Here is a 16,867-nt window from a genome sequence, read left to right on the forward strand (position 1 = left end):
AGATGAAGGGTAAAGAGCGCTTATTCCCTAAGTTGAGCATGCGATATTATGGGCCTTTTCAGGTTTTGGAAAAGATTGGTGAGGTAACCTATCGTTTGAAGTTACCAGATCACTGGAGGATTCACAATGCTTTTCACGTGAGTCTTCTTAGACCTTTCCGTGGGGATGTGCCTGAGGATGTATCAGATGAGGCTCAGCCGGAAGTTGAGGAACTTGATGAGGTTCTGATTCCAGAGCAGATACTGGCACATAAAGAAAGGAAGGTACGAGGTAAAGTTTCCCGTCGCTATCTTGTGAAGTTCAAGAACTATTCACCGATGGATGCGAAGTGGATGGAGGAAGGTGACTTAACAGATTCACCTCAGGTTTTGCAGCTTTATCTCGATGCCTTTGAGTTAGAGCCGACTCTTGTTGTGGCTCATTCAGGTTCAGCAGAGCATGGGTCTGGAGCATTACCTGATGCTCAAGAAGGGGGTAGCACCTCCACTCCCTTGATACAGACAGGCTCCGATGACATCTAGAGGTCGCTTGGTGCAGTTTTTATCTCACCCGAAGGTACTGAGGCTGACAGTACATCTGTTTATGGGACTTCTATGATATATGTGTACCAGTCACATGGAATTTTGTGGATATGTATGGTTCACAGTGGTATACAACTTGGACTATTACTATGCCATTGGTTTGCAGTGAATGTTGATACATGTGTATGGCTTAGAGAGATTGGGACGCTGATCTTGCCATATTGTATATTTCACTTTGGATATTTTGCTGCATCACCAGAATGCAATCGAGGACGCTTGCCATTTTTCAAGAGGGGGGTATGTCATGGCCCTGTGAAAATGGAACAGCACAAGTGTGGGCATGGTGGTTGCTGAGTCAGAATATTGAATGATTCACATGGGGGGTGCCCGGACAGAGTTAAAGATGTGTGGACATCCCTAGGTGTGAAGGGGGGAACTAGAACATTAAACTTTTAATGTTTATTAAAGTTGCCCCTAGGCCTTAGTGGCCCCTAGGGACTTTTAAAGTTTGGGGCCCTAGGATTATTATGGGGAGGAGGCCACTCCACTTTTGGAGTGTGTGCTTCTCTCTCCTCCCTCTCTCTAGCTTTTGGGAAAAAGAGTCGTGGGGCAAACTCGCTTGTTCTCATGCATGGAAAAGCTGAAGAGAAGGGGTCGACTGCTGATTAAGGGCGGCTGCTGCTGACTTCTGTGTGCTGGAGCAGGCCGTACAGCAGCCGTACAGTGCTGTACGACAGCAGGTACTGCTGTGGATAGAGACGGCGCAGAGCTGTGGGACAGAGACAGGCGGTTGCAGCTGCTGAATTCAGGCTGTACAGGTTGTACGACTGCAAGTACAGTTCTGTACTTCTGCAGGTGCACTGTACGGCCAGTTCTGGTGCAAGTACAGGTGCTGGGCAACACTATTGCAGGCGGCGCAGGCAACCAGCAGCAAATCAGCAGGCGGCTACTACTGGCTGCGCAGGTACAGGTGTGTACAAGTGCTGGCTGCAGGCAAGGATAGCTTCTGGCACGTATCCCGAGGTAGTACAGACGGGTACGGGGCTGTTTTTCAGATCTGTATAGTTAAAGACAGCATAGAAGTGAACACAAGGAGGAGGGTACATACTACAGACAAGTACGTGCATGCGTGTGAAGCAGGGTTGTGGAAACAAGTGCCTGCAAGTACAGATTGGTACCGTTGCTTCCTCCAGTGCTGATTCACGAGCTGATTTTGGTAAGCTCCTCATCTGTTCATCTATCTGTCTTTCTACTGCTTGATGTCTGTTGCAGATATGAGCTATCTGGCCCCTTGTGAGAGGAGGGATATGGTAGATTGACAAGGGTTGAGACAGAGTTTGGACAGTACATGTATGTATGAGCTGAGATGTTGAATCATGTACTTGAGTTATGCCAGATGTATGCTCATGGCTGCCCTGCTTAGTGGTCTTGGCTGATCAGAGGGAGGCACAATGTGTTATTTTGAGACACAGATCTGTGTGCATAGATCTACTGTGCTAAGAGGTATTGTGGGCCGTCAGATTGGACATACAGGTGTAATCTCTTGGCTGATTTTTGTTGTACTCAGCCATTCATATTTTTGGAATTGAATAAAGAAATACCGCAAGGGGCGCCAAGCTTTGGGGTCAACAGGTGTCGCCTTGTTTTCAGATTTGGGCACTCTAGCTCCAATCTGTTTTGTTTTCACATCTAGACTACAAGTGGACGGGTGACTGCTAGTCTACCGCACTCTGGTTTCTATTAGAGCTCGGTTTCACTTATAACCTCAAAATCCCTTTTGTCCCCTTTTACACTTGGGTTGGCCACACTTATGAGTCTACCGCACTCTGGTTTCTATTAGAGCTCGGTTTCACTTATAACCTCAAAATCCCTTTTGTCCCCTTTTACACTTGGGTTGGCCACACTTATGAGTTTCCTTTTCACATTCAACTGATGCCTGTCCACACTGTGCGTCCCGTGCCCGTGCCCACCTGCTTGTTGTCTGGAGGGAAAAACACAAGGTCGTAACATACCCCCCTCTTGAAAAATAGCAAGCGTCCTCGATTGCACTCAATAACACAGTAAGCATCCAATGAAGAAGGATTCCCCATATGACCAAAGCAATGCCCCTCCACTGCATCTGGGTGATGAAACAATCATCCTGAACAATAAGGCCAAACCGTCACGTCAGAGTGACAAACAACTCTTGCTTGTTCCTTCAAAACCTGCAACCAAAGTCTAAAACCAAGTGGAAACACGTTACGTGTGTTAGCCAAAAACAAAACGATGCATCATTCAACATATGACAAACATATGCATGACACATATATGCATTTGCAAACAATATGCTCCTCAAGATGCTCTACCCACTCCAAAATAACAGTCTCAGGGTTGCTTGCAAGCCTTACACCCATGGGTATCCCTGGAGGACCCACGACTGAAGGTACAACATGAGCATATGAAAGCACTCAATGCATCTAAACTATACATCCACGAAGTACTTCCCACATATGTCCCTCTTGATGCTTTACACACTCTACTTATGGCCATCCCTCAGGAGCCACATTCAGTGATACACCATGAACATGGTAAAGGACCTGATGTATCATATCAACATACATGCATCTCATCTTGACACATCCAGAGTATTGCCCAATGTATTCTCAAGGGTACCAGGATCCAATGGCACCAGAATATCATAATATCTCATAAAGTGTATAAATACATGCACAAATAGAGTTTAATCCATATATATCAATGAACCAAACCAATTCTAGGACTGCTCGCAAGACTTATGCCCTCCATAAAGTCTCGAAGTGTTAGCTCAGGTTGCTTTTGCCCTATTAAAATTAAATTATATCTAATTATATACAAAAAAGCAAGGAAAAATAAAGTATGAAGCTTGGTAAGAAGAACAATATTCAAATTATTAAGAGAACTACTTACAATTTAATCTGTCCATGCATGCCAATCAGGCTATTCAAAAAAATAACACTTGTTCTCAGAATGTTAATAACACAAGCACTCAAGTGTCCATTGGAAAAAAGTAAAAGAAATATTTAAGAAAGAGAATATCCTTAAAAGAAACACATGTCATATAGTAAAAACATAAGAAGCATCAGTTAAAGATGAACCTCTCTACATATGGCAAAACAACATAAACAAAAGGAAAAATAAACAAAATAGAAAATATTCATGCATTAAATACATGAGAACACTATATTCGTACCTTAAATGCAAGCTTTGAGCTCAACCAAACCATGCCATTCCAAAGGAGACCAACTCCACAAATAGCATCCATCTCAAAATCCAATTGACCAATCCTGTGGTCAAGAACAGCCAGAACCATATGACAAAGATCAATGTCCCGATCTTCCTTAGTCATACCTTAGTTCCAAAGGCAAAAGCCATCCATAGTTGCAGTTATAGTTCATGGTGCGGCCGATTATGAACCAAACCCAACTTTACCATCTCATGTGACTAGTACACAATATCATATAACCATAAGCAGATGTACTGTCAGCCTCAGTACCTCGGGTGAATACAAAGATGTCACCAAGCAACTCCTAGATGAAGAGCTGAGCCTGTCTATAACAAGGGAGCGGAGGTGCTACCCCCCTCTTGAGCATCAGGCAATGCTCCAGACCTATGCTATGCTGAACCTGAATGAGCCGTCGCAAGAGTCGGCTCCAACTCAAAAGCATCAAGATAAAGCTGCAAAACCTAAGGTGAATCTGCTAAGTCACCCTTCTCCATCCACTTTGCATCCATTGGTGAACAATTCTTGAACTTCACAAGATAGTGACGAGAAACTTTACCTTGTACCTTTCCTTCCTGGTGTGCCAGTATCTGCTTGGGAATAAGAACCTTATCAAGTTCCTCCACTTCCAACTGAGCCTCACTTGATACATCCACAGGCACCCAAAACTTGCTTGTACTCCATCCAAGTGGTAAGCACAAGTCCCTAATGAAGAATAGTAGATCACCACTGCTAAACATAGAAAGAAGCTGCCTTCTGAACCCCATGAAGCCTCCTTGAAAATACCACTGGCGACAAAGTGTCGAAAGCCATAACCTTCAACCCATCTCTTGCACCATAACACTTCAACTGCTACTTGTTCCTGGCTGACTACTTCTTGTCCTTGGTGTCTTTTCTCCTGAGCTTCATCTTTAGCTTTTGCTCTTCACCTCATATAGGCAAAGACACACAATCCTGTACTGTCTCCTGTACTTCCTTTCCACTTTCCACATGTTGAAGCTTTTGATGTGACAACCACGGGCTCGCCTTCTTGAGAAACCCGGCAATGGAACCATGAAACTGGCCTTCAGAAATCTGACGGGTGGTGAAACAAACACTCGCACACAAAACACTTCATCACCCATGGGGACCTGGAAAAGGAAACAAACAGGGGGAGCTAGAGTGCTCCTGCAAACAATACACGGACACCGATTGGCCCCAAAACGCAGTGGCGCCCCTTGTGGTATTTCTTTACTTGATCAAATTTGAGTACAAAGTACAACTCGTCGAATCCTCTACCAATGGGATCCCTTGAAGCTTTCACCTAGGACTTCCAAATAAGAACTCTTGTTATTACAGCAAAGCATTCCATAGAGAAGGCACACCTGTACAACATCTTCCTGCTAGAAAAGGTCTTCTCCATCTCAACCATGGATCCCACGAACCCTTTTCCAAACAGCAGTAGGGCTGTACCAAACCATATGTCCTTCCTATAGTCACAACTTGCGTGTAACCTCGAGAAAAACTAGAACCTGTTCACATGAATCCAGAGACATGCTTTTCTCATAAAACCAAAGACCTGTATCCATAGACTTGTATCCATAAACCATAGTCTTGTATCCTCGATACCAAAGTCCTGTTTCTTCTCGAAAGACCAATGTCCTATTTCCATGACAGATAAACCATCAGATCATGGTTGCCAAACCTAGAGAGAGAAAGATAGAGGACGTGTCAAGCAATCCCTGAATACACATAAGTCCAAGTCGAAGAGCAACAACACATCTCTTCCAAGAACATCATCTCGTGCATATGCAGCTTGATCCTCTGTATCCCAATCTCGTAAACAAGGCCTGCAATCCATGATACCAAAGTTTGCCCGCCTGGTTGCTTCCACATATGCAGCTGCCATTGGTATGCTTGTTCCACATTGCAGAAGGTTGCCGTAAACTCCCCAACCAGCCCTCTCATAAACGTGCAGTCCAGTCCTCTGCGAATCAAGCGAAAGAGGGAGACGGAGAGCACACACGACTGAAAACAGTACGGAAGCGTACTCTACAGCAGCCCAGTCGAGGTGCCACCCACACGTGCAGCCTCCCTGCTTGAAGCCCGCCTGGCACCTGTTGCGCAACCCGTGCACACAGCACGTATGATAGCCGCCTGGTCACCTGTCTGGTAGACGCCTGGTAGCCCGACTAGTAGCAACCCCTACAGCCAGCCCTTGTGCAGCAACCTGGTAGTCTGACTAGCAGCAGCCCCTCCAGCCAGCCCTTGCGCAGCAGCCTGGCTGCACGTGGCGGCAGCAACGCCCAACAGCAGCAGCAGCTCCTGGCGGTGGCAGCAACAACAGCAGCTTCTAGCTCCTGCACAGCAGCACCACCCCACGCGCAACAGCAGCACCCAGCGTAAGCCATCTGGCGACCTCCACACGGCCACCTTCCTCTTCAGCTCGCCACCCTTTATAAAAAAAACGATGCGCTTTTTCTCAAAAACACCAAAAGCAACTTAACAAAAACGCATGCCTTCAAATAATATTATTATTTTTATCATCAAAGGTTTTAAAAACCTTATAACCTCAAAATCCCTTTTGTCCCCTTTCACACTTGGGCTGGCCACACTTATGAGTTTCCTTTTCACATTCAACTGATGCCTGTCCACACTGTGCATCCCGTGCCCGTGCCCGTGCCCACTTGCTTGTTGTCCCAGGGTCGTAACAATTTCTCAAGCAAAAGTTTTTTGGCTTGAAGATGAAAGAAAATGATACATTAAGAGAACATTTGAGCACTTTAGGGTCTCTCCTTCAACAACTTATTGCTCTCAAGGAAAAAGTTAATGAAGATGATCAGAAAGGAGTCCTCCTTAAAAGCATTGAAGGCATTACAAAATACAATGAGGTTCTAGTAGTGTTGAGGGTGGCCAGAGAGATGATAGCAATTCTCACCGACGAAGACGGACGCATCACAGAACAAGTTGAAGTCATGCACAGAAAATATTCTTTTCAAAGATGAAAGGCAACGAGGGAGGTAGAACCTTCAAGTGCACCTATTGCAAAAAGCTCGGACACACGGAAGACAAGTGCTTCAAGAAGATGGCCAAGGTACAATCCAATGAGCATGCGAACCTAGTTGAAGAAGAAGAAGAAGTCGGAGACGAAGACAAAGCTGAAGTCATGCTTGAGTCGGAGAAAATGTTCTTTTCAAAGATGAAAGGCAAAAAGGGAGGTACTTCAAGTGCACCTATTGCAAAAAGCTGAGACACACGGAAGATAGGTGCTTCAAGAAGATGGCCAAGGTACAATTTAATGAGCATGCGAACCTAATTGCAGAAGAAGATGACGACAAAGATGAAGATGATTGGGCTTTCTAAAGCCTTTATTGTATGGTGATGACTATTCTTTCTCTTAATGAGGAGGATTATGATTGGGATTTCTAAAGCCTTTATTGTATGGGTCAAGGGTTCTCTGGATAGTCCCCCAAAATATGATAAATAATCTGTGTGTGTTCTTTTGTAAAGCCTTAATGTTTTAAAAGGCTCCATCATTCTCTACATATCCCTGTTTAGAGTCAGGGGGGATTGCTTTTGCCATTTGGGTAGACTGATGTAGGCACAACCATGAGTGGTCAAGCTCTTATATCAGGCCTGACATGAGAGTTTAGGTGTTGGCACACTGTGATCTTTTGTATCACGTGTTGCAATCTTGGGCCCAAATCACCATGGTTATTAAAGGTCTTCTTATGTCTTTATACCTGTTTGACATAAGCAATGATGTCATCGAGAAGAGCCTCTTAGGCTATAAAAGCATTGTACTTGGTGAAGCATATACATCAATCTAATCAAGTAATCATTGAGTCATGCAATCATTGTCTCTCTTAGTTTTATCACTTCACTCTCACTCTCGCTCTCCCTCCACGGTGTCCTTTCACCTTGCCCGTGTGCTGGAAATTGTAGTTGCCAACATAGATATTACTTGAAAAGATGGATATAATCAAATTATTGCGGAGTTGATAGTTATATAGTCTTGAGGGTTGACTACCATGAGTATATAACATGCATGTTCCTAAAAGGTGAATTTGGGCATGTTCTGGATTCATTTGGGTATATAATCAAATTATTGATGCAAAACATTGCTCAAGTTTTTCAACTCTCGAAGATAACATGGCAACTCCAAACTATGAAGTTACAATGGTTCAAGATGTTTTCGTGCAAGACAAGACAACATGATCTTCCACAATGGATTTGGATGAGCAAATGGATGAAATAGATAAATTTTTGGATTCATCATATGAAGATGAAGATTTGACAAAGCTTGACTTGATTGAAGATGCAAAGATGACACACGTAGTTGTTGTTTAAAGTACATCAGAAAGATATTCTTCGCAATGTTTAGAGGCAGTCTTATTCAATATGCAGATGGATACTGTTCTCAACACTGATTAACAAGTTTTACAATTTTCTCAAATTCTTATGGAAGACTATGTCACAATGGAATTATTATGTGACACATGGTGACTCAAGGAATAACTTCATACCTCGTCGTGAAGACTTTCAAAAAACAAAAGCTATGTAACTATTCAATACAAAGTTCAACAAAAGACACTGGATTTTGATTAGAGACCGAAGAATAATTCTACAACATGGGACTTGACATTCCGAGCAAGAAGATACATCAACAATCATTTTTCTACCTGGATCTTATTTTAAGTGGGAGGACATGTTACGGTTTGTCCCTAATCTCTTTTAAATACCTTAATCATTTATTATTGGTGAAAGCATATCATCGAAAGGTCACAACCCGTTGCAAGGGGTATTATGAAAGGACATCTATTCATCTAAGAGTCACAACCCTATCCTAGGGATGTGCCTCTTTATTGGTACCTTTTTGGGCCCTATCTAAGAATGGCCCTAGTCTGAATGCAACAACACAGCCTTCAGCTCTATTTGTCTTAACTTTCAGTACTAAGTCTTTAATCATGTCTTATAAATATCATTAGACTAAGAAGACCTTACAGCTGGGAGCGTACAACATGTATGTAGAAGCACCTGTCGGGCCAACTGTCTGAGCCACCATTGTGGCAATCCAATGTGCTTGCCTCTTGACGACAAATCTTCTTGGATTGGCCCAGCTCATGGCACTTGAAACCTCGTAATCTCTTTCTTCTTTTGAATGTTCTTCCCTTTGTGTTCTCCTCCTTGTGAGTCCTCCCTCTGAATTCTGTTGATGGATGGGCTTACATCGTTATATCTGAGAGGCCCCTTACTCGCAAACACCCTCAAGGTCTCTAGGAGCAGCAATGTGTCTGTAATCATGTTTTCACTCCCTATCGTCCACTTGTATGTTTTACGCTAATATCTGGTAACATTTGTCGGGTCCACAATCTTTGATTTCTGTGTTGATTTGTTTTGCAGCAAGTTAATCACCTTGAAATTACTCCTGATAAGCAGTATGTGGCTGCAGCAGGCAATCCTCACATACGGCTTTATGAAGTCAACACAGAAAACACTCAACATGTGGGTTCTTTGCATATAAGAGTTTTTTGGTTGGACAGTAAGGTCATGATTCTAATGTCAATGTTGCTTGTGCTTGAGCAGATCCTCAGCTATGATGGGCACTCCAACAATGTCACGGCAGTGGGCTTTCAGTGTGATGGAAAGTGGATGTATTCAGGCTCTGAGGATGGCACTGTCAAGATATGGGATCTTCGGTATTTTGCATCAATTTGCACATCCGCTGTTTTTTAAGGCTGAGCGTGGTTGTCTTGAGTTTGATTAATGTGGTGTGCTGGGAACCTTATGCCATAGACTCGCACGGCATTCATCTATTTAAAATGTGGTTTTGTTGTATTGTCATCTTGATACTCAATAGGTGTTCCTGATTAAACATGTACTACAATTTGCACACTTCAATGTCATACATCACCTTATGTTGACTAAGATGATGATTTGTAGTGCTTTGCATCACACACACACACACACACTCACACACACACACACGCACGCATGCACGCGCGCGCGCACGCACACACACCGTGTCACCACCCCAATTCATTGGAGATTAATTTGGCAAGGATCAAGTAGATCAAGGCCTATAATGTGATGTTTCAAGTAAAGATCAATGGATCAAGGCTGAGAGATAAGTCATTGTGCTTGAGGACTGGAAGTCCAAAGAAGAGCAACAACGCCCATGGTGGCATGAGATAGTGGGTACCATCACCTACGTCATAGGTGTGAACGCTGATATGAGTTTGGAGGCCGAAGGAAGATCGGGTTCATAGGCTAGGCCAAGCAGGCAAGAGAGGGCCTATTGGTGCGTACGCACGGGGACCAGTTAACGGGCAAAACATAAGGTTTGGACTTGTTTGTAGGGTGGCCATTTTGGATTAACAAAGGATGCTCCTCCAATTGAGGACATTAATAAGTGTCATGGTATGTAGGTAATAAGATCAAGTTGAGAAATGTGTCAAAGTGACATAAATTTTTGAGATGTCCTATGGTTGATAAAGAAAACTAGAGAAGCTGTATCTTGAAATAGGCAGCGTTCTTCAGAGTTTAGTCGTCGAGGATGATGAATCTTGTTAAGTGGGTGAGAATGTCACCACCCCAATTGATTGGAGATTAATTTGGCAAATATCAAGTAGATCAAGGCCTATTATGTGATATTTCGAGTAAAGAATAATCAAGGCCGAGAGATAGGCCATTGTGCTTGAGGGCGGGAAGTCCGAAGGAGAGCGACAACACCCATGGTTAACATGAGATAGTGCATACCATCACCTATGTCACAGGTGTGAATGATGGTCTGAGGCTGGAGGCCAAAGGAAGATCGGGTTCATTGGCTAGGCCAAGCAAGCAAGAGAGGGCCTATTGGCATGTACGCACTAGGGACCAGTTAACCAGGCAAAAGATAAGGTCTGTCCACATCTAGGCGCCCAGAGGTTAATTGGTATATACAGTTGGGTGGTTAGTTCATTTCATTCCATGCGAGTGGGTCCGCTTGCTTTTGCAGACCCACTCGCATGGAATGTTGAGGAGGTCGTTTTGTGTGATGAGCTGTTAGGGTTAGCTAACTTAGAAAGGCCCTCACACGCGTGCGCGCGCGCGCACACACACACACACGTGTTACGTGTATGTGTGTGCATGGGGCATGCCTGCCTACATCATAAGTTAAATGTTTCTAACAGGCATTGTGTACTGCTGTGATCCAGTGCCCCTGGCTGTCAAAGAGAGTATGAAAGTCGGGCAGCCGTTAATACAGTGGTGCTTCACCCAAACCAGGTGAGTTTACAAACAGAATATTTAATTTATTTTTGTAGTCAAAATTTCACTTCTCGTTCAATGTTGGACTTTGCTAGAAAACACGTCTAGATGAAAATGTGAGCATCACCCTCGTCTTTATTCTCATTTTGTTGCAAATTCTGATTTTGTGAATGTTGGCAGACAGAGCTGATATCAGGCGATCAGAATGGCAATATCCGTGTGTGGGATTTGACAGCAAATTCTTGCAGTTGTGAATTGGTGTGTGTCTAGTCTCTACCATTGTAAATGCTAACAGTTTGCTACATCAAATCTTAACATATTATTCAGTGGATGTTGAAGTGGAAATATTTTCTTTTGAGTTTGTGAACTCTTCTTACTCCAAGGTCTCTTGCATTTACATTCCCCATAATATTTGTGACGATTTGGAGAGCTCTTCTTCTTGCATTCAGGACTTGCTTCATTGATGCAAACTGCCTTTATCAAGTAATCAAAAGGCAGATGCTCGGTGAAATTAGTACGATGGATTAACCATGTGTTAATCTAGTCTCTTTTAACTGGATAACAGAATGGTTAGAGATTAAGCGTATGCAAAGGGAGGTTTTAATTTTAATAGTTGACCTAAAAAGTAGTTGTTAGTATTATTAGGTTCATTGAGTTAATTATAAGGAATAGGCAGGCTTGGTTTGGCTTTTAAAAGCCACGTGGATCTCTCAGTCTCTGTGACTCTGTCAGGATTGGTCTTCTGTGATTAGCCTGTGTGTGTGCCATGTGGTATGGGACGTATGCACCAGATCTACCGTCTCACAGGTTGATCCTTTGTAGCTCAAGGGTGAGTTCACTGCAGTTCATTTTGGATCCGCAGTTCTTGGTTGGGGTGCCATTTAGAGACCAACGTCTCCTGGTCCAACGACAGATGCCTACGCATCCTGTGCTTGCAGTAAGTTGACCTCGTTTAAGACTTGGATTGAGGAGGTAGGACACTACAGTTGCTTGCTGTGAGTTGATCTTGAGCCATAATGCAGTTTTACACTCTTAAACTCATAAGTCTATAGTGTCGCACAAGATTGCAACTTGGCGATATAGATATAGGTGTGCCTGTTTTGGGCTCTGCCGAGGAGAAAAAGTTACTCTCCTTGCCCATTGCCTAATGAACGACCTTCAACTATTGTGTGACTGATTCACCGTCCTTACTCCTTGGAAAGTTACCCTCTTCATTAGGCAATGGGCAAAGTTACCCTCTTTGCCCGTTGCCTAATGATGGATTCACTGTCCATACTCCTTGGAAATGCTTTGGTGATTGAACACATACATCTGTTGTATTGGACATGCAGAACCAATCATCAAGGAACATACTTAGAACTGGTTTAGTATTGAATACATACATCTGTTGTACTGGATTTTCAGAACCAATCATCAAGGAACATCCTTCTTCATACACTTATGTAAGCAGTAAATACGAAGAATATGGTTTCTTAGAGGATCGGCTCATGCATGACACAGTGGGGCATATGGCGTGTGTCTCCCATCATGGAAGCTGTTGTATACACCGGGTGACATTTAAGTGTTGTTTTAAACAGGCAATTCAAAAATCTGCTGAATTCTTCCAATGCAAGCTTGTTTTGGGAAAAAGTTTAGTTTTTTTAGGCCTGACTATGCCCAGATGTGCAGGTCCCAGAGGTGGATACAGCTATTCGATCACTGACAGTTATGTGGGATGGGAGCTTGGTGGTCGCAGCAAACAATAATGGCACCTGTTACGTGTGGCGTGTCTCTCGCAAGAAGAATCAGGTGCCTGTTTTATATTTCCTTTTCCGCTTCTTCTCAGGTACCCCCAGTTGGTGGTCCCATGGTCATTGGTTCCACTCTGTACATATATAAATATAAATATAGTTATGAGTATGATCGCATGCGTACACACAGGGCATTGGACTTTATTGAAGTCTTGTAGATGTTTTCATGCCTTTTTTGTGAGCTTAACTTCTAGAAGTCTTATTTTTGAGGTGCAGACAATGACAAACTTTGAACCCTTACATAAGCTGCAAGCACACAACACCTACATCCTAAAATGTCTATTATCACCGGAGTTTTGCGAGAATCGGTAAGGCTTTGAGATATAACATTTCAATGCATGTTTTACAGAATAAAACACTATGATAGGGCTTCTTAACTTCAGCAAAATGTTCAGTTTTTAATCAAAATATGCTTTCAGGGTTGTTACTGAGAGCCTAGCTGACCTATTTTTGCAGTTATCTTGCAACAACTTCCTCAGACCAGACGGTTAAAATATGGAATGTGGATGGTTTCACATTGGAACGGACACTTACAGGTGATCTCATATTGTGGTCATGGCATCTTCTCTTTCTTTTCAAAACTTCAAGGGTGCTTCACAAGCAATGTTTAAGGGAAATTTGCCATGACAGAAAGCCAGATTTTTATACATTGACTTGTGATGCAGGTCATCAACGGTGGGTTTGGGATTGCGTATTCTCTGTAGATGGGGCCTACCTGGTGACTGGTAAGGTTTTATACTAAATGGTCAGTTATAGGGTTTTATGCTCTAAGGGCTTTACAGAGGTAGTATGGGGTGGGTGGGTGGGAGGGTGGGGTGTGGGATCACACAGGCATGTTGTACATAGACCGGCGATAGCCCCCAGCCCCGACCCCTGCCTGTCGGATGCACATGATATGGTGTGTAGTGGCCGTAATTGGATTTAATTTGTGTACCACTTTTCTCCAGCATCGTCTGATTACACAGCAAAACTTTGGGAACTATCAAGTGGGACAGCAATCCAAACATATCAAGGGCATCAAAAAGCAGCTGTTTGCTGTGCCCTGAATGATGGTACTGATCCTCATGCATAAGGTGGGTTCATACAATACACTATGGTTTGTTATTTTCTTAAAAATATACATGTTATAAGTACTGTAGGGGGAGCCTGCCACGGGGTCGGGGAAGACAAAAAATATTTGAAAGATGAAATGCATAATTAGGGCTTTCAAATTTTCTATTTAAAAGATCTTGTGAGGATGGAAAAGTGGAAAAGCCCAGGATTGAAAAGCAAGAACTGGAAAAATTAAAGCTTTCTCCACTTTCAATCCTAATCATTCATTTTAAATACATTCAATCTATGGTGTAGATTGCTGGGTAGAGAACATCCCATGCGGGCAGCTCTTGATGGGTGGCCAAGATGTGGCCCTGTTCTCCATTTGTGGGGGCTTATTATTTTCATCTGCTGCTTGCAGGGGCAGCTTCTTTTCGTGTGCTAGGTGGCTTTGATGTCATAGACAAAGACCTGGTGGAGTAAGTTGAACACTTGTTTAAAGAATTGTTCTTAAAAGATTTGATTCATGATCATTTATTTTCACGGCCGCATACGGGGAGCAGACTTTGAAAGCCATTTTTAGCTGCATCATTTATCTGCAGGTAGGCTGTGTTGAATAAGGCTCTAAGCTTAGTTTTGAGCAATCTTTTTAACACTTTGTGGCTCTGAGACTCTTTGAAGGCCCTATGAGTGTCAGTTTTCACGCCTCAATTGTTCCTTACAGTGTAACAGGTAACAAGCAGAATAAACCCTAAAAAGTTTGTACAAATTTGTTTGTGCTTCCTTACCATAATAAAGCACCAAATCTCATTTTTACAATTTTACATTTAAGCGTGTGCTCATCTCAAAAGCATTCAGGCAGTGAGTCACGGCATGCGTGTGCATGTGTATGTGGATCCATCCACAAAATAAGTAAGACCCCTGCAAACATGAAATAAAGGCCTCTTTCTACTGCTATAATGTTATGATTATATTACTAAGGAAAATCACAAGACATTTTGGTAATGCAAGGTTAGTGAAAAATTAAGTCCTAGAAGCATGAGTTGATGTGCACTTCATGGTGCAAGTTTTCAAAGTGCATGCCAAAAGTCTTCTAAGAGGCTGCGAAAGCAAGACTCGACGCTAACTTGAGTTTGCAAAGGTTGTGTGACCAGGTGGGGGAGAACTTGAAAAATCTTGCATGAAAGTAATCTCGAAGTCAAATGTTGTAGATGCTACAAAAGTATGGAACCCTCACATTAAAGGATAAGTGATAGTATCCATTAGCATGCCAATATTAGAGAAATTGCATCACCTTTCAATGATCCAAGTATTGAGTGTTTATATTCCTTAAAAAGAAAAGAACAAAAAAATAAGAGCGCGATAGAAAGACAAAGAAAAGATTGTATGTAGCTAGTTGTAGCCAAGGGAGGGGTTGTCAAGGTAGGTCCATGCATTGGAAGTTGGAACCTCTTAGCCCTCCTTGCAAACCTACACATGGACTTATCATGCAAGTGATGCATCTATTGTTGTGATTTAATAATGTAAGGCTATGGCAACACTTTATTCTTTTTAAGTTTGACTATAAATTCTTTATGTAGGCACTTAAAAAATATTCATATGTGAAAAGTAGTGAAGTTTTACATAACCTTGTAATAAATGTATCCTAAGATCATGTAAAAAAGTTTTAGTATTTGGCTTTTGCTTACACATGTCTAATGTGTATAATATTATGGCATGTTAATATTCTATACAATGAATCTCTAGATAATTGATTTGTTATTACATCATAAAGATATAATGTTGATTTAAACAAGAATATTAGTATATCTTAAAATAATATCAATTTTACTTATTCCATTATATACTAATTCTAAGATCCCCTTGTGCACATGCACATGTGTGTGTGCACATACATCCTGCACGTACAGATGCACACAACAAAGAACTATTTTCTCTCTTCAACCCTTTAAAAAAATGCACTAGTTATTTTCTATGCAAAACAATGTTGTAATTTTAATGAAATATGCCATTCTAAAGGTTGACATAATCATAATCCGACTTGTCAACTTTAGGATTTGAGTCGCTTTCTTGAATGATGAACTAAATTTAAACCATAAAAGCTTAGATAAAATTCTATGTAAAAAATCATGAGCATGATTTTGATAAGTTACAAACATTCTCTCATAGTTGTTCCAAGCACACCCTTTGTTACACTAATAGTCTCTAGTGATGTGGTGGTCTAGATACTAGTTAAGTTCATTGAAATATATTATCTTCATCTAAGGTAGTGCTTTAGTTAAAAAGGTGGAGTTCAAATAGAGTTGTTTTCAAATTCTATTTAGACATATAGCTCTTCCTAGAGGTAAGGTTCACAATGGAGTCTAATTCAATCTCTCATAGCTTCACATTGTTTTTGTTCCAATGCAACTATCCGTTTTTTTTTCTTTGCTATTAGTGGAGTTGTGGACATCCCTCTTGTGTGAACACATGAATATGATCCCTCGCCTATGATTCTTTTTCAAAGACTTTCTCCACCTTTGAAGCTAATCCTTGTGCATCACAACCTTCACCCTTTTCATCCTCATCACCACCATCATTGAACCCTGTGTCCTTGCGTAAGAGGTAATCATCATGAAAATTGGCATTGTACTTGAGCCAAACTCCTCCTCTCTCAACTTGAAGCTAATAAAGCCAATCTCTTTTTTGAAAGTTCCTACCACTTACTAAAATGTAGTGCTTAATTTTCCTATGTTTTCAAAAGAAACATAAGAAAGCAACACATATTAATATAGGATCAAATGCTGTGTCTGATAGCCCTTTGATTAACCTCTCAAGCTTCTTAATATTGCATTTACATGCCTCTGTTTGGAAAAATAATGTGTTAAAAATACCATAACTCCAATTAATATGGTCCCTAGGTATGTATTTTGTGTAGACTTTATCTAGTAAGGGTTCTCATTTACTTGGAAAACACATGAGAGGTAATTTGATGCACTAATTTTAGAGCTTTGTTTATCAATTACCAACTCGAGGTAAAGATTCTCATTTACTTGGAAAACACTTCAGAGGTAATTTGA

General features: G+C 41.9%; 1 protein-coding gene across 3 annotated transcripts in view; it reads left to right on the plus strand.

The window, feature by feature from the left end:
• The window catches only part of LOC147637490 (target of rapamycin complex subunit LST8-1-like), a 30,082-nt gene extending 14,723 nt beyond the window's left edge, over window positions 1–15,359 (plus strand). Inside the window, exons 2-12 of one of the 3 annotated variants that reach the window (XM_086799275.1) lie at window positions 9,142–9,243; window positions 9,325–9,437; window positions 10,935–11,004; window positions 11,167–11,244; window positions 12,655–12,774; window positions 12,993–13,084; window positions 13,233–13,312; window positions 13,442–13,501; window positions 13,724–13,849; window positions 14,230–14,540; window positions 14,950–15,359. In XM_086799275.1, coding sequence (XP_086655401.1) covers window positions 9,142–9,243; window positions 9,325–9,437; window positions 10,935–11,004; window positions 11,167–11,244; window positions 12,655–12,774; window positions 12,993–13,084; window positions 13,233–13,312; window positions 13,442–13,501; window positions 13,724–13,848 — 840 coding nt within the window. In that variant the 3' untranslated portion in view covers window position 13,849; window positions 14,230–14,540; window positions 14,950–15,359. Of the gene's footprint in view, window positions 1–9,141; window positions 9,244–9,324; window positions 9,438–10,934; window positions 11,005–11,166; window positions 11,245–12,654; window positions 12,775–12,992; window positions 13,085–13,232; window positions 13,313–13,441; window positions 13,502–13,723; window positions 13,850–14,229; window positions 14,541–14,949 lie in introns of those variants that run through there. The other 2 variants (XM_086799274.1, XM_086799276.1) reach the window with 2 other exon arrangements.
• The last annotated feature ends 1,508 nt before the right edge of the window (window positions 15,360–16,867 follow it).

This window comes from Cibotium barometz, chromosome 6 (assembly GCF_041138505.1).
Source record: "Cibotium barometz isolate CiBa-2024 chromosome 6, ASM4113850v1, whole genome shotgun sequence".
Classification (NCBI taxonomy): Eukaryota; Viridiplantae; Streptophyta; class Polypodiopsida; order Cyatheales; family Cibotiaceae; genus Cibotium; species Cibotium barometz.